The sequence below is a fragment of the Ochlerotatus camptorhynchus genome, unplaced genomic scaffold, assembly GCF_037179485.1.
Source record: "Ochlerotatus camptorhynchus isolate MF236.1 unplaced genomic scaffold, CSIRO-AGI_Acam_v1.1 ptg000209l, whole genome shotgun sequence".
NCBI classification, from domain to species: domain Eukaryota; kingdom Metazoa; phylum Arthropoda; class Insecta; order Diptera; family Culicidae; genus Ochlerotatus; species Ochlerotatus camptorhynchus.
Window position 1 is genome coordinate 559,058 of NW_027040699.1, and position 18,219 is coordinate 577,276.

Genomic DNA, 18,219 nt, shown 5'->3' on the forward strand with positions numbered 1-18,219 from the left:
TTTGATTAGTCCCTCCATGCACCACCACCTTTATGATATTTTTACACCAGAAATATTCAGTAAAAAGCTTTTGATTCGATTTACCACCACGAAGGTTAATTTTTTCAACCTTAAATTTACCCTCTTCTTTTAACCCTCCAAAAAATTACACCAAGATTTTTTGTATGCACCACTGTGGTGCAATTTTTTGACCAAAAAATGTAATTTAAACTTGTCCCTTCACGCACCTTTGTGGTGCAATTTTCAGGCACCCCCTAATAAAAAATAACCATAACCGAACGATAACCCAAATCATTGAACTATTCCACAAATGGTTTGGATGATACCCAGAACACGTCGTTAAGCAAATTAACCATACAATTTTTATTAGGGCCATCTCAAAGGAATTGACGCAATAAAAGGTTTTCAGTGCCCTTATATTATGAAATGAAGTTATTTTACCTTCAAATCAAGTTATCAAAAAATCAAGTTATTTTATATTCTCATTTTGAAAATTTGAAAATAAAAATCTTTTTTATAAAAGAGGGGGCAATTGCCACACCTTGCCCCACCCTGTGCACGCCAGTGCTTACTTTGTAGTCATTATTGGGTATTTTGCGGTTACCGTGTATTACATATGTAAGCTATATATACATTGTAAGAGCATGTCGAAAATTCTTAATATCATCTAACATTTTTTCTCACTCGAACGCTTCATAACCAGAACTGGCAAATGTCATTTTCAATGAAAGAACTCACGCAATTTTTACAGAGATACTTCTGATGAGAAAACGACGATAGAGATTTTCTTCAAAATCTCATCTATTTTATGTCATGACAGAACGTGACAGTTTTGTGAACATTGCAATTACTAGATAGTTTTTTGATATTATAGTTACTTGCACCGCAGAAATCTTTAACATATATTCACTCACTATTCAGCCAAACCCCTATGACAATTATTCTCACGAGTGCCTGCTGATTGGAAAATGACAAGAAAGTTCATGATAGCTAGTTTTATCTCGTGATGGTTAGCCGCGATAGCCAGCACTGTTCATAACCATTCAGTCTCAGGATTAATCCCCAAGGAAGTTGAGTTGCATTTTCAAAAAAATAAAAATAAGCCAGTCCCTGCCTGATGCCTTGTTAAGCTGCAGCGGACACGGACGAAGCCAGGTGCACTGCGAGCGCGAAATCCTCACCATCCGGTCCACATTTCGCTGCGCAGATCGCGAAATTTAAAGGTCCAAGCTGCGTCATCTTGCGACCCTGCATCAGAAGCAGCAAAAAAAAAACACAAACAAAGGAAACCGAGCACATGGTCTGCTGCTGCAGCACCGCGGTTTGATGTTTATAAACAATTCCGAGAAAAGAAAAGAGCAATGAAAATGATGTTTACCAGACAGACATTCGCAATCACGTTGCACCTTGCCTTGATCGGACGGAAAGGTGTACAGTTCCGTCCGTCGTCTCTTCGATCGTTTTCAATGGTTCTCTCTCTCGTGCATTCTCTGAATCGAAGCATGCGGGTTGGACGTTGTACCTATTCGAATGCATATCTCAAGGATCTCGCTCTCGCTCGATCGCTGCACAACACGCGGGTAAAGATACGGAGATCGGTTCAAAACAAAAACCGCGCGCAAAGCACCTGTCGATCGCTTCTGAGTCGTTGGTTTTCTTTTCTTCTTCGTGGGGTTTTGAGGTTAGGGACTGGTTATTATCCTGAAAGCGATTGGAACGCTTGCAGCATGAAGTAAGCTGTACCTACACTTGGACAGCGAGAGGCGACTTGCATCTTTGGGTTTAGGATTTTCCTTTTTTTCGGTTTTGAGTGCGAAATGCGAAATGGGCGGAATGCAAAAAATTAAAGGTCTACTTCGAGATGGTGCGGTTAGAAGAGATTAGAAGAATTTAAATGCGCAAGGTTAGAGGAAGGTGGATGTTTAAATTCTGCACTGGCCTACCGAGAAGGATCGGTTCCCGAGCAAGGGTTCACTAATCTTGGAAGAAAGGGAACGACAGTTGTTTGAAAAGTAAAACTCGTCAGATGGAATTGTAATTATCATAAGACTGTAAAAAAAATGCAACCCCAATGCGCATATGGCGTTTTCCTGCTGGGAAGGAAGCAACTCGGATGACACCGAAACGCGGGTTTTACATTTATGCCACAATAATTGCAGTTTGAATGTAAAATAACAGGCTATTTCTTTGATCCGCACGGGTGAACAACGACGACGATGGTGATCCACCCCGCGCGTTACATGGTGTCATTTGCACCATTCAGGGAACCTCCTCTTCCTTCCTGCTGTTGCCACCATCGCCGCCGCCGTTGCTGTTGCATTTCTTTACATTCTCAACAAAGGCAACAGTTATCGCTCGGTTCCGATCAAGGAGCGCAAAGAAGGACGAAGACGACGACGACGGCAGCAACGGTCCTTTCTTATTAGGAGTTTTTCCAGCTCGATTAATTTTATTGAATAGGTAGAATGGGACCCGAGTGGTGCAACGGCTGTACCACCTGGCTTCGTCGTCGATGGGGTGGCACAATGGAAAAGGATCCTTCCGACACGACCCATTGACGATGACGACGACGACGACGGTCTTCGAAGGTATTCTTATCACGCAACGTGCAATAGGAAATCGAACGCTACGGGCGTTCTAGCTGGAAAGGTGGACGCCGTCAACGGTGGCAGCTGCTTCTTGGTAATCCGTTGCACGAATCCAACAGGATCCGTGGAAATCCGATGTTGAAAATGATCATATTTGCCAAAAATCAACGAAAATCACATACCTTTTCCTCGGATCAGAACCACGAATTTTCGCGATCAACTAAGTACTGTCAAAGGCGGCATGCCCAGTGGGTTTGTGCACTGAAGCAAATGCTCTTTGGAGAATCGTTTGCCAATCCGAGGGATTAGGAGAAGAAACGGAACAAACGAAACGTACCTAATGCAAAATTAGGGGTTGGACAAGATTTAAATTACTCGTTTTTCGTACCTTTTTTCTGTCAACCGTGCTTAGTTACGCACGAAAGCCCTAGCCACACATCACCTCAAGTGGCAGGCAGGCAACACAAAATTCGGTTAGCTCTCTTCCAAGAAACGATGAGACTGTCTCAGGTAGGAAAAGGGCGAATTCTTCGGTTGGGAAAAGTGCCAAGATTTTTGCATTCGGGTTGACACCGCCAAGAAAGGGTTATATTTATTTATTGCGAGTCATAACCTATGCTAATAATAACGGTCACAATTTGAATATCAATGCAAAGCTCGATTAACCGTGCCGGCAGACAGCCGGTGGAAATTATAATATTTATAAATATTGCTATTGAACGGATTCGAGATGCTGCATCGGATTTTCAACCCTCGAATTTTCCGCTCCTTGAGATGAACGAAAAAAAAAAAAACGAAGGGCATCTAACTAGCCCAAGGCCCAACGACTGCTGAGCGCATGTGCCCAGCAGAGCTCATTGCTCGCCGAACCGATGCTGTTACAAATTAGCATAAACATGCAAGAAGGAGTCGTATTCTTAGAAAATTGTTTACTCCATGATGCAGTCGCAGTCGGAGGAAACAAAAGACCCACAATAAGGACGCCATATGTGCGCCGTGGAAGCGAGTTTCTTTGTTCATTTTTGTAAACAAAACGCTGTCAAATTCCTGCGCAAGGATCGAAACAAGAGCAGCAGCGACAACGGTGCGAGGGTCCTAATTAATTATGTGCATATACAGCGGACGAGCAGCGAAACGAGTTTTTTGACTCGTTTTTATTTTTAGTTACGAAGTAGGTTGGTATATCTTTCCATCGATTATCCTGTTCTGGCGCTGCAAACGGGCACGAGACCACGCCGTCAGATGCAACGACAGTGGCACGGGGTCCGAAAATGGGCACGTGCGTAATGAGTCAGATCGAAGAAGGCGCTCGCTCGCGCGCAGTAATCATAAAAATTGCCATTAACTATCCCGGTCCAAGCAAGCGAGCAAAAGGTGCAATTGTGCAAGCTGCACGCGACTTTACGTCATTTCTCTTTTTTTTATTATCCTTCGTTCATTTCCTCAACATCTTTCTGACAGGCTGTTTCTTAAGCAGTTGCAGGCGGCGGTGAGGTTGCGAAACGACGACGGAGGCTCACCCGGTAATTTTCGCGTCGTCGGGGCCGAGAGCGAGAAAATCAAACACAATGCCAAGTCAAACAGAGGGACCCTTTGCCGTCGTTGTCGTCGTTTCGGCTCAATCATGATCCGATTTCAAGATTTCTGAAAACAGGACAAAATCAAAGCCCTATAAAAGGGGATAGGGGAAGAAATCAACCAGGTGTGATTTCTAACATTAAACTTTATGCCAACCGTCTCCGTCTACGGGACGGCGACGAAGACGTCTTTGTCGTAAAATTTAAAAAAAAATAACCGGAGATAGTTACATGTCATGTTTTTTAAAACTCCGGAATAAGGATAATGATACAGCTTCTTCTTCAAGGAGCCATCAAGTTAGTTTGCTTTACGAGCAAGGAGCGAGCGCTCGTAAAAACGAGATTCAGACGCTATTAGTTTCGATTTCGCTCATCATCAAAGCAGGCTATTTAGAAGGGGAAAGCTCGTAAAAAGAGAGATTTTCGAAAATAAAAAAAGGACTCTTCTGAAAAGTCGTAAACTCAACCGAAATTGATTGCATTCTTCTTTTGTGGGAAATGCATCCTTTTTTGGTGCAAAATTTATGCTCTTTCACTGTTCTCCAGAAAGAGCGGTTGCAAACTTCAAAGCAAAACCTAAAGGAAGGGATTAAGCAGACAATCCAAATGATGAAGTGGATGTCTCTAATTATTACAGCAAGCAACGAGGGTTCTCTTGGGCAGGGAACTGGTTTCTCCGGTCGCAGGAGCTGGGACCGCAGAAATCCTAGTGCAAGATTTATTAATTGAAACTCGTTGTCCCACTGCAGGATACGATTTAGGAGCGAGCAAGGGGTTGACAAGCTTCGCTTTGCGTCCCTTCAAACGAAAACCAAAACAAGGTGTATCGAAGTAATTAATTTATTGATCGTGCGGTGTCCCACTCCGGTTCCTCTGTGGGGTGATAAATCTTCTTCCGGTTTTTCCAGTAACTGCCACTTTCAGATTCCGGTAGTTTGATGTGATCGGATTTGGTAAACATCGGAGAAAATAACTACGATTTGGAGCAGTGCAGCCCAGTGGGGTTGTCGCTCTTCGAACGAACATTGAATCTGGGAAAATTATTCAGCTTTTCACGCTCATGGAGGGTTTTAAAACACATCGTTCACTGTACGTTTTCACACTAACTGGCTGTCGCGAATCATTTCATTTTCCTCTGTTCCTGCACGGCAATGAGAACGACCCAAATGTAAGTTTAGTTTACTCATAAATCGCAATAAGTGCAAGAACTCAGCGATGAGTAAATTTGCCTCATGTTTTCCCAGCTTTTTCCAGGTTTGTCCAGGAAAAACTTCGCGAATATGAGAAAAGTAAAGATTGGATTCACTCAGTCTATTGGTACTACTCCTAGACTGAGTAATTTTTTTCCTCATTTTCCGGCAGAATTGTGAGGTTTTCCACAGGAAAACATGAGGAAAATTTACTCATCGCTGAGTTCCTGCCCTTTCGGCGATTATGAGTGAACTAAACTCAAATTTGGGTCGTTCTCATTCGCCGTGTAGGAGAAGAAAACAGGAGGAGTGAAAAGTCAAACATCCAGTTAGTGCCAAAAACTACAGTGAACGATGCATTTCAAAACCCGTGCAGGTCGCCATTACCGATCGTGGAAAGCTGGATAGACTATCATAGTATTAGACCTGCCAATGAGAGTGGACGTATCCAGACAAACTGTTAAATGGAATGGAAAATGTTCATTTTTGATACAAAATGCGGCACATTGGCAGTGTCTATAGGGTAAACCGGCTCCTCGGCGCAACAATGGAAAATGAGCATGCAAAAATCGCTTTGATAGTCTTCTTCAAGGACTAGTTTCGCCAAGGGAGCATTGAACCGACGTCGTCTGAGAAGTTGTCCTTCGACAAACGACGAACGAGACGACGAGGGGTGGCTGGCCGGCCTGCTTGGCAGGCAGCTGTTGCCGTCGCCGCCGCTTCTGTACTTCCCCACGGCAGGGTTTCTCGTTTTCTCCAAGGATCTACCGCACTGATTCGGGAACAATTTAGCGTGAAGATTTTTCTTCTTTCGGAGCATACACAACACAAAGGCAGGCGAAATAATGCTCCGTGTGCTTTTGTGGATTTGTACGAATCCGAAATCCACTACACCGCAGCCAGCCTCAAGGCGAATATCCTTCAATGCCTTAACGATTTTCTTGGGTTGTGGAGTTTATAGGATTCGTCTGGAGACGAAGGACAGCGGAAAGGGAAACGAACTGCCACGAAGGCAGATGTTTTTTCGTCGCTGGATGGAAGAGTTTGAGCAAGGTTTTGCATGGCCCCTATGCTGAAAAGTACGCAAGCTATCCCGTTTCGTCAGTGAGATGGGGGACTTGACTTTTTGTTATCAGCCTTATAATCGCCTTAACCTTAACGTTTGTTTACTTTAAGACGGTGACAACCGGTGCGCGCTCCATCGGAATGTAAACAAAGCCTCGGACACCTTCATCATCACGAGGTGTACACGAACGTAACGACCGAAAGGTGTCACTCGATTGCACCTGGACGTTGGTTGGTCCCTCGCGCGTGTGCACATGCTCATTCGTATATCAGAACATATTTATATTGATTTATGACTCGGCCACCCGTTGCATCCAAGCAGGCCGAGAACGGAAATCATCCAATCAGAAAGCTCCGCGAGCACATGTCGCGTGCTACTACGATTGCGCGTTGCAGCAACCCCCGTTCAACAAGTGTGAGGCGAGTGGAGTGAGTGACAGACCAACCAAGAGTGACTTCAACTCGCGTGAGGGTGAAACCGGAAATTAACATAAATTTCCGAGTCCGGGAGAGGTCCGTTCTTGATCGAGGTGTTGCGATAGCGAGGTGAAATTACACCACTCACTCACTCATTCACCCACTTGCTCGTTCGTACCGCAACACAAATGTCAATTAGGATGACGTTATAGAATAAAAACGATCAAAAGCAACAGTTGCTCGCGGACAGTTCAAGCACCTGCCTTAATTTTACAACATTTTTCTCTGTTTTTAAAACAAATTTGAAAACCGATCCTGACGGTGGCGGTGCGGGTGCAACCTGTAGCTGTCCAGGATATTCCAACAGGATTCAAATGCGAACAACTCTCCTCATCATCGAATCAACAACAGCAGAAATAACGAGCGCAGGGCAGCTGTTTGATATCGACAATATAGACTGAGGCAGGTTCTGATGTAGGAACACCGAAAAACGCTCACGCACAGGAAAACAAAACGATGGCAGATGTTTTGCAGGATGCCCCGGCTTGGGTGCAGCAGTGCTGCTTCGTCGAGACCTGTCGTAAGATTTCGGTTGTTTACAGTGCGATGCGCCTACTACGCTTCTGTTTTGTGGACAGTAGAAAGAAGGTAACTCTAGTTCTTCTGTGGGAACAGATTTCGCTTCTCACGCAGCGGTGATGGTGGTCAGCTCCTTTCTTCGCAAATTCTCAGGAAGGATCGGCAAAGATTTATCGTTTTCCTGTTGGTTTTCGGTGTTTGTATTTACCCTACAAAAAAAAAGATGGAGCAAAATCCCACTCTCCTGGTTCTGAACCATTGATCTTTTGACAAGTAACTCAATTTTAAAGTGTTTCGGTGAAGAGTGCATCTTGACAAATTTTAGTTTAAAGCGACACTAATAAAATAAATCACACAATCAGTGGAAAATATGCATGTGAATTTCACATGTCTTTCATGACATGTCCAATGAAATTTATATGATAAATCACATAGAATGTATTGGTATTATGTTATGTGATATTCAGATAAAAATAATTAATTTTGTTATTGGGAAAATACTATGTGCGTTCCTAACAGAAACGATATGTAATTTTTTTTCAGTGCAGACAATACGATGATGTGAAAAAGGCCAATATGCCTAATGTAAACAATGACTAAAATCGTTGATATATCAACATTTACCGCATGCTTTGATGTAGATTACTTCTAGATTAATAAAACTCGTGTGTATCCATTAAAGCTGACCCAAAGGCCGCCCCAAAAACAACTGAAAAAAATAGCTGTTTTCCAACCCTAGGCTAGTGATCACAAAACGCCCATGCAAACTAACTACACCGCCTGATAGAGCAAACTTCTTCTACCAGGTGCGATTGATGGTTTGCCAAGATGAGTCTTAATCCGTGAGAAATCGACGTTTACCGTTTGTTTATAATTGTCACATTGGCCCTTTTAGCATGTTCTTCTAGAAATGTCTTTCAACTGCGACAGTCGGGAAACGTCAAACCCAAACCCAGCACAGCCTACTCGATTTAGAGCCGTTTGATTCCGGATTGAACTTGAAACTTCGAGTGGCATAAAACCAGCACCGAAAACGTGTTCAGGGTCACAACTTCAGCCGCTTTTGCTGGCATTCGCAAATGTTCCTTTTAAATAAAGCAATTCATAGGGAATTTGGATGGGGTTGAATTTCGGTACACATGTACACAATGACGAAATAGAACCCTCGTCGTCTCGCGACAACGCGCAATTGTACATGCAGTCGCGGCTGCGTCGTCGACGTCGTTTTGAAAAACCCCTTCAAACCGACAATAAGGGGTTCGTTTAAATGCCCCGCGTCGTGCGTTCCTTCGCACCTTGATCCTCGTACGTCTGGCGGAATATCTCATAAGCAACACACAGACCAAATTCCGATAGTGCGAGAGCGAAAGGAAGTCGTTGAAAATTACACCCTCCGGTTTTTTTTCACCATAAATTTCAAAAATTGTTATTAGCACTGATAAAACAGAATCGCCATCCACCCATTTTCATGTTCGGAATCGTCCGTCGGCCAAACGGAAGATGACACAAACAAACAACGAAAGACAGACATCATCGAAGCAGGCAGACTGCGAGCAAAAAGTTGTCCTTGGAGACGAGCAGCCGCCGTCGTCTGGGATCGTACGGATCGAGGCAATCTGCCTGTTTGGGCAGTCGTCGCACGTCACTGGCGAACATGGGCGCAAGACGAAATTGCTATAGTGAAAAGATAACCGCATGATAAATGTAGCAAGTCACATGGCTTGTTTTGTTTTTGACGAATCGATAAACAAAACCCGATCGCGAGACGACGAGGAAGCTACTCTAGATGAATTCTTCAAAAGGTCCTATCTGCGCTTTGATGGATGTTTGATAAAAGAAGTTCTCATCTAGCTTTCAGAACGCCAAATCCGAACTGATTTGAGATTTGGACGTAACTGTGTTTGTAAACAATGCTCGCTAGTGACACAGCGAGTCATCTCACCTCACTCGCGGTGAAGAATAGGCCCCATTGTTTAAAAAAAAAGTAGAAGGGTCTGTGCCTAGGGGCACGAACGGAAGCTTGACGTAGGACCGCTAGTGGACGGAATAAATGTGAAGAGCATTAAGTTCTTTTAATTGATCAAATCAGGCATAACATTTGATAACGGCACAAAAGCATTTGTAAACAAACATTCTAAGGCCCTTTACACGCGAATGATGTTGTTGGTTTGCGTGGGCGTACTTTTGTTCGCGTGTAAAGGGCCTTAGAAGGTTTGTTTACAAATGCTTTTGTGCCGTTATCAAATGTTATGCCTGAAATATCTATTATCTCAACTCTTTCCGTTTTTGAATTGTAGGCAATCCAAATTTGTAGTAATCTTTTTCAAAAAGAAAGTTGATTACGAGAATCAATCCAAATCAATTGCACCCCTGCTTCCAAGTTTGTGTGGTCGTTGGGGGCTTGTGGTTCTGAATATGGACAAACAAGCACAGATAAATTCTATTCCAACTCTTTACTGATGTAAGCTTGATGGCCCTGAAAAGGGCCGTTTTATTGAAGAGGACATCCATGGCCACTTACGCTTGGCGTGTTTAGAGTAGGTGACAGCATCACGGACCTCATTTTCCACGAACACCTTCAGCACACCTCGTAGATCAGACCGGAGATACGTCAGACACTGCCACGGCGAGCCGGACGACGGATGGTGGTTATCTCGAAGAATTTGCGATGACGATTGGCACCTCCTTTGCCACGACCTACTGCTGCTATTGCTGACCACGCCGTCCGAAGCGAAAATGAGCTGATATCAGACAGCAGCGTTGCTTTATATTTTTTTAGGTTAAAGCAGAATAATGTGTAACCAAGTGGTATAAAAGCTACAAAGACTCCTCCCATTATGAGTAGTTTGCTATCAAGTAGCGACACTGGATATTTTCTTTTTGCGTACACGGCGAATGAGAACGACCCAAATTTGAGTTTAGTTCACTCATAATCGCCAAAAGTGTAGGAACTCAGCGATGAGTAAATTTGTCTCATGATTTCGTGTGGAAAACCTAAAAAATCTGCCAGAAAATGAGGAAATTGACGAAAATTTTATTCAGTCTCGGAGTAGTACCAATAGACTGAGTGAATCCAATTTTTACTTTTCTCAAATTCGGGAATTTTTCCCTGGAAAATCCTGCGAAAACATGAGGCAAATTTACTCATCGCTGAGTTCCTGCACTTTATTTCTTATTTCTGAGATAACTAAACTCAAATTTGGGTCGTTCTCATTCGCCGTGATAGATATTGGCGTCTGTGGTTAGCGTGATTACCTCTCACCCCAGCAGGCCTGGGTCCAATCTCAGTCGGCGCCACCGGCATGTTCTAAGGCATAACATCTCTGGGAGCTGCCTCCCTGGCGTCGGTAGCATTAGAGCTCAGTACGGAAAACAAATCTCGCGTCACTTTTCAATAGGTCCTATCTACATTGATCGATTCTCTTCATCGACACTCTCTTTCGTAAATATTCGGCTTCACAAATGTGGATCAACAATAGAAAAGAGCCCATCAGCATTTGTAAACAAACCGTTCCAAAGCCCTTTAGGGGAAACTTCTACCTACAAGATGTTGGTGTTGGTTTGTGTGGGTGGCCTTCGCTTTGTGAGTAAAGGGCTTTGGAACGGTTTGTTTACAAATGCTGATGGGCCCTATTCTATTGTTGATCCAGAAATGTTTCCTGCCGTCTTCGTCAAATTAGATGCTAGATTGTTGCTTCTTCCATCGAAAATATCCGGCCGTGGCGATTCAAAGTTAATCAAGGTTGATCAAAATAATTTGTATCCCTGCTTCCAGTTGATAACATGAGCATTTTGTGTGGTCGGTGGTTCTGAATATGGACAAACAGGCAGATGAATTCTATTCCTACTCTTTTCTGTAATAAGATTGGTGGCCCTGAAAAGAGCCGTTTTGTTTCCAATGTTGGTGATGATTTACCTCCGAAACCAAACAGAGTGCGTCTCTGTCACTTCAAAAACGTAGATGACATCCATGGCCGCTTACGCTTGGCGTGTTTAGTGTAGGTGACAGCATCACGGATCTCATTTTTCAGGAACACCTTCAGCACACCTCGTAAATCAAACCGTAGATACGTCAGACACCGCCACGGCGAGCCAGACGACGGATGGTGGTTATCTCGAAGAATTTGCGTTTGGTTCTGAACATGGCTCCCTATTCGCACGCGCCCGAGGATCGGAGGCGAATGCCACTTCGACTTGTTTCGTCTACTTACTACTCTCTGACGACTGTGCTGGGGAAGCAGCATATGCATGTAGGTAATTGGTGGATTTGTTAGTTAATTCGACGCTTTTGGACAATGCTGAACATTTACCAGTTTTTCAATAGTTTCTTGTTGAAAATTAACATTCGGAAGCATTTTTATCAATGCGTAGCCATATTACTGATCGATTGGTGATAAAGTTATTGAAATTGGACCAGGGGCAGCTGAGTTATTAACGTTCAAAATCTTTCTTAATTTGTTACATGTTCCATTTTCGGTTTTCACAAAGTGTACCCCCATATAGAAATCAAAGACGTAGTCCTACGTCAAAAGGAAACGCCCAAATCTAAAATCAGTCCGCAAGCGAAAGCCGATGCAGAGAATCGATCTAATCAGATAGGACCTTCTGCATTGTTGGTCTAGAACTGTACAAATAGGTGACCTCCAATCATCGATTTCGGGGTAGTTGTCCCCTAATGGCTTCTGTTGATGAAAATTGAACGACAAAAACTGATGTTTCAATTTCAGGCAGCAGCTATAAATTCAAAGAGATGGCCGAAGGGATCGTTAATCGTCTTATCGAGGATCGTAAATATTTGCCGAGGGAAGTGTTGTAAAATCGTTAATAAAATTTTTGGCGCGTCCCGGCGGTTGTCGGAACAGATGGGTCGGGTCGTGACCGACAATTACGCAATTTGAGACAGTGACAGTTGGGACGAAGGTGATAAAAGGGCGAGATGGACCAACTGTGGTCTTAGCCAGTCGAAAGACAACAAAAAAAAAAAGGCGATAAAAGCAACATAGATTATGAAACTTACCGGTACTGCAAACGTGGATCAGGGTGTGCGCGTGTTCCCGTAGCCGCGAGTCGTCCGATCCCCAGTTGACGCGTTCCAGGATCTGGTCGACGTAGTCGAAGGCCGTCACGGCGGTGATGTTCCACTCCAGCTTGCTGATCATCAGTAGCTCCCAACTCTGTAAGAGGCGAAAGGGTGCGACAAAGAAGGCGACGAAGGATTAATAATTGGTAATGAGATTCATAGATGGCGCGTGGCGTAAATTTGAATGCGCATAAATTTGCCGGGTGGGCGATCGTAAAAACGATCGCGATTATCTTGATCTTAATGGGGACGCCACACGACCAACGGTTCCTCGGCGGGACCGTTAAAACAGTTACAACCCCCCAGACGTGTGCGTGACGGTTCAAATGCGACCAGGTTATGTCAATGCTATTTTGTTGTAAAAATGAAGCGACCAGTAGCCTCAAAGCGTAGAATTCGGCCGAGGGACGGATGCGATTAATTTGTGACCAACCGCAAAATTACGTCATTATTGCGATGTGTGCAAATGCATCTTCCGTCCCTCTTCGCATTTGAGGTTAGGTCCCAGTTTCTTCTTTCGTGATTAATATCTTTTCGCCGTTGTCCCATGACGAAGGAGATCCTTCTGGATGCATCTGCCTTTGCACCGGATCGGAGACAAAATTTCGGTTGGAAGATGTTTGCTTTCAATCTTGACCTTGTTTTTTTCCCTCCCGGGACCCTAAAAGGGATCCCTGTTTATTATTCATAAGACATGATGAGCAACAATTTCATCCCTTAATTCCGACTAGATCCGGATGTTAATTTGTATAAAATTGCAATCAATGACGGCATCCCTTCCGGAGTTTTACCTTTCCAGTCGGGAAAGTTTATACTGAACGCCATTTTGCTCTCCTCACTGACAGTTCAAGTAACCCATCATTCTACCGAGCGGTGGGAACCAACATCATTTCTCATCTTTATTTGCTCCGTTTTCAGTTTTGATCCCATAAAAGCGGAAAACAAGAGATAAAATTTTATACCTGCCCACAGCGAAAGCGAGAAAACCGATACTTTCCTGAAATCAAAAGCATGATTTTGCAATCGAAACGATCACCGTTTGACAGCTCCGAATCCGACTGACTCGGGCTGAGGCGCTAAAACCGCGCGAAGTAAAAATGTTAACGCCGCCTGCTTTGATTGATGATGCGGCGAACCCGCTGCGCTGCGCGGCGATCGCTTTCGTCAGACTTGGTCAGGGTCAAGAAATTTAGAACCTCAGAGACGAGGGAAAAAATAAAGGAATGGCATTTTTCTCTCGCTCCGTTTTTGAAAACCCAAAAAAAAGCGAAAACTTCTCGGAAATCATAAAAGGTTTGTCGGTCGAGACTTTCCTACAATGGGCACCGTCGTCGTCGTCGTGTGATTGAGGGAAAGAGAGTGGAAATGTTTTGAAACTTTCGGGTCCATTAAAGGTCCTTCGCTGATGATGCTTTCGTCGTCGTAGGGGTTTCTGGGTTTTTATTGCTGTAGATGCAAAAAAAAAACAACAACAGCACTTGCACAGGCAACGATTGAATAACGAAACGTGTGAAAAAGTTGTAAACTTATTTTTCAGGATCAGAATTCCCTGGAAATCGACCGACTGAGATGTGATGAAAAAGAATGGAATTTTGGTTTGAGTGTTTTCTTGATTTCATTCTTAAATTTTGTTTGCCAGGGATTTTCTGATGTATTTGGACGGTTTTTAAAAGGCCTGTTTCGAGGCTGATGGTGGTCCCGTGCGAAAGATGACCATCGACGCAGAGTGCGACGATCCCGATATCGGATTTCAGCTTTCTGAGATAGTGGATTAGAGTAGGCGACGACGACGACGACGACAACAACGGTGGAAGCCGACAGAGGTCGCTCGCTGATTATGAAAATTTGTAGTGGAAATGATTTGCTTCTGACTGACAGTCACCGGGTTCGCTGTTTTTTTTTTGTCTGTGTTTCCTACATGGGGGTCAATTGTGTTTGATGGCTGCGTGTCCACACCGTAGCGAAATTGTGCAGTTAATTGGATTTGATTGATATCGGATTACGGGCTGCCTGCGTTTGCGGGAGGGATCTCGAAAAACTCCAAGATGATGGATTAGGCCGTGCGGCGATGGCAAAAATACGACCGCACCAATTAAGCGCTATTTCTGCATTGTGATTTGTGGGAAAATTGCGGTTTTTTTTTTGGAAAAGACTGACGGAGATGTCAATTCTCTGAATTGACAGTATGCGGGTGGCGCAGCCTACTGCGCGGGCGATTTTACGGATAGCAAAAGATAGGCCCGTTGACCCCTTTTGAGCGATAATTGCTTCCTTCCGAACGCGCGGTCTGAGGAAAACAAAGGAGATGTGGTTTGTGGTTTTCCACTTGGAAGATCCCCACTTTACCTGACAGGTACCAGTTTACTTAACCGGAAGCGATCCGGGTGTTCAAAAACAATGACAATGGGCGCATGTGCGACACAGAGATGTGTAGATAGTAAATTAGTCGTATTGCCCTGGCGGAGGGTTACACGCTTCCGTGCGTCCGTCTCCTTTGCTGTTCTCAAGAAAAAATTCTAGACGTTCCTCTCCCTCATTATTTTTTTTTTTTCATCAAAACAGAATAAAAGCAGGAAGACAGGACCAAGTTCAAGATCGTGAACCTATTTTTCTTAATGAGACATCTTCAACTCCACCCCTTTTTTCCCTGATTTCAAATCGAACAAAAGATCGCACTTACCCTGATCTGATCCGGTGAGACGGCATGGTCGGTGTAGGCACTCAGCACGTCCACCGTCAGCGGATGGCACTGGCGGATTTTGGAGGCCAACAGCAGAGCGCAGCATCCGAGCAGTTGCAGGTGGTAGCGATCGATCGGGCAAGCGCAGAGAAACCGATCGAAGAAGTTAACCGCCAACGGGAAGGTCTGCTCCTCGCACTTTTGTTCGTCGCATACCTGGCCAAACGGAGGTCAACGGATTAGAATCCCTCTCGCTAAAACAATCCCACACGATCACACTCACCTCCAGCATCCAAGTGGTCACGATCTTCCGCATGTTCGGCTTGATATCTTGCTGTACCGAGCCGAAGTAGTTGCATGACGGTATCGTCAACCGCTCCAGGCCGATCAAGTTCTGAATGACCCGATCGTCGGCGACCATCGTCGGGTCCGGTTCGGCAAACTGACTGTCCACTTCATCGTAGATGATCTCCTTGCACACTAGATCCACTTTGTGAGCCATTGTTTTGCACAGTTAGAAAGTCCCGTTATCGAGCACTCAATAACAACACCAACACAATACCGTTATCACCGCTTTTCCTTGTATTAGCTGGCGACACCTTCTTCGAAAAGAACCGTCCAAAAAATCCAATCTGTTCCCACCCCTAAAACCAAGCACTTTTTGCCCTTCCACTGAACCAGCCAAAATTCCTGGAAATCCGTTCAGTCTCTTCGTTGTGCACTTCTTATGCAATCATCACCGTCTTTCTTCTTCGGCAAACATCTGCAATCTTCCTCAAGAAAAAAAGTCTATCAACCAACAGTTTAAACACACTTCAAAAATTCAACTTCAATATCCTTTCGACTCAAATGTCACATAAGCAAACGACCGCACTGTTCGCCGTCCGAGAGGCTTCTGACCGTTTCGAGTCCTTGCTGGGATCGTTTTGATACCAAACAACCGGCTGATCGGATAGTCGTCTCCTCGTCGCGATCCCTTTTCTTCCTGCTTCCTACGGTAGACACTGCACACATGCTCTCCTATAAACTACCAATACTTCCAACGGATCCAGACTGTAAGCTTGCAAGCTTTTCTCTAAAAAATACCTATACGGAACGGACGACGGACGACGGCAAAGCGAAACACACCAGTTGAACAACTTTTCTGTTGCTGCTCCTGAGCCATGCCATGCGTTTCGAATACCATCCAAGAAGGCCAACTGCGAGAGCAAAACGCAAACAAAATCGTCGCGAGATGAGAGAGAGAGAGAGAGGGAGAGAGAAAGTTTGTTTACCACTGCGAATGAGCTTTTGATTTTATGTTGCGTGCATACCTACGTGCAGTGTTGTTCGCTTTTCATTTTCATTCATTTGCTTTCACTGCGTTAATTATTGCTAACTTCAATGTCCGTTTTTCAAACAGTGGTTCTATGAGCCTTTTTTTTTTAGAATCAATAGAATTTCTTCGTAGAATTTTATCCGTAGTAAATCTAAAAATCCGTAAATTCTGATAAATCCGTATAACTGACTACACTGCCTACGTGTGCACAGGGACCAAGCTTTGGTAGTCGAGAAAAAGCACATAAATATGATTGAGATTGAGGATGCGAAGGAAAGGTTAAGGCATGGTGCAGATGTGTGCAGCCCGTTAGCACCGATGCAGCGCAAGGATCATAAAACATAATCGAGAGAAGCAATGAATGAATGGCGAGCACTGTGGAAATTTCTCAGCTCAGGGTAATGGAGTGATGTGAATCTTCGTAGTGTATCAGGTTTAGAGTTTTCAATTGTTTTATTTGACAACACTTATTAAATCAAGTACATAGTACAGGGAGGTAAGTGAGGGAAGTGGTTGACTGCCCCCCCCCCCCTCTAACTCACCAATTTTTTTGACATAGGACTACGTCTGCGATTTCTATATGGGGGTACACTTTGTGAAAACCAAAAATGGAACATGTAACAAAATTATGAAAGATTTTAAACGTTAATAACTCAGCTGCCCTTGGACCAATTTCAATAATTTTATCACCAATCGATCAGATATATTTCTACACATCTGTTAAATTTAGGACTTTATCATTTTTCAAAATTTCACTGATGAAAATTGCACGAAGTAGTAGTAAAATTATGTTTATTTCTGTTGATTATGGTAGTACCATAGGGGTAACTCTAAGACTAGAAGGTCCCGAAATAACGTGCTCAACTTTTTGGCTCAGATCTGGTACTATCTTCGGTCCCAAGCTAATCGATTCACCCCTCGAATCATAGGAAAATCCACTAACCGTTCATTTTATCTGTCAAACTTTCATAGCGAATCAAAACAAACATTGTGTAGTACTAGAATTTCGCCTAGAATGGGGTGCGTTAATCGTTCGCTTGGGACCAATAGGCTAGTCAAGTAGTGAGCCAATTTAAAATCGTTAGTTTTGAATTGATTGTTGGTAGTACATTGATTTATCATTTTAATTGATTAGCCTACCTTACTCTTCATCTTTGTTTAATTTGATATTCTAATTTAATATTTGCGTTTTTTAACTAGTTTAAAGAATACCCCTTTGGGAATGTGTTTTATTTGATTTGAAAAAAGTGATAACCTCCCGCATAAACGCGAACCATAAATTGACCTTACCAAAAATGGTTAAAAATTGTTTATAATCCCTGCTAAACTTCAACTGAAATGGTTATGGAACTTTACAAGAACGTTTAATGATAAAGTTTTAACCTTATGTATTATGGTTTTTTGGAAGCGGACCTTACAAATAATGAGTTGTTAAGAACCATTACCATTCAAAATTCTTGTTTTCTCCATATATTTTCGGGAGGAGGACTATATTAGAACCTTTTAACTTATGGTTTGAGAACATTAATGGTTATAGTTATGGTAGTCAGTAAGGTCCATGAATAGTTTTGTAACATCGATCAACTTTATGTGGAATATATTGCAAATTGGTTGCCTGTAAATTACTGATTACCAATTCACGATACATTCCACGTAAAGTTGAGCGATAATACAAAACCATTAATGGACCTTACTGACTACCATAACCATAACCATTAATGTTCT

The 18,219-nt window shown here is 43.4% G+C and overlaps 1 protein-coding gene across 2 annotated transcripts in view; it reads right to left on the minus strand.

Moving 5' to 3' along the window:
• Positions 1 to 16,084, minus strand: part of LOC135703178 (G1/S-specific cyclin-D2-like) — a 306,040-nt gene extending 289,956 nt beyond the window's left edge. For both annotated transcript variants that reach the window (XR_010517732.1, XM_065224300.1), the window contains exons 1-3: positions 15,460 to 16,084; positions 15,177 to 15,392; positions 12,434 to 12,590 (exon numbers count right to left, since the gene is read on the minus strand). Coding sequence is in view for 1 of the 2 variants with exons in the window: in XM_065224300.1 (XP_065080372.1) it covers positions 12,434 to 12,590; positions 15,177 to 15,392; positions 15,460 to 15,678 (592 nt within the window). In the remaining variant the exon portion in view is untranslated. The remainder of the gene's footprint in view (positions 1 to 12,433; positions 12,591 to 15,176; positions 15,393 to 15,459) is intronic.
• Between the last annotated feature and the right edge of the window lie 2,135 nt (positions 16,085 to 18,219).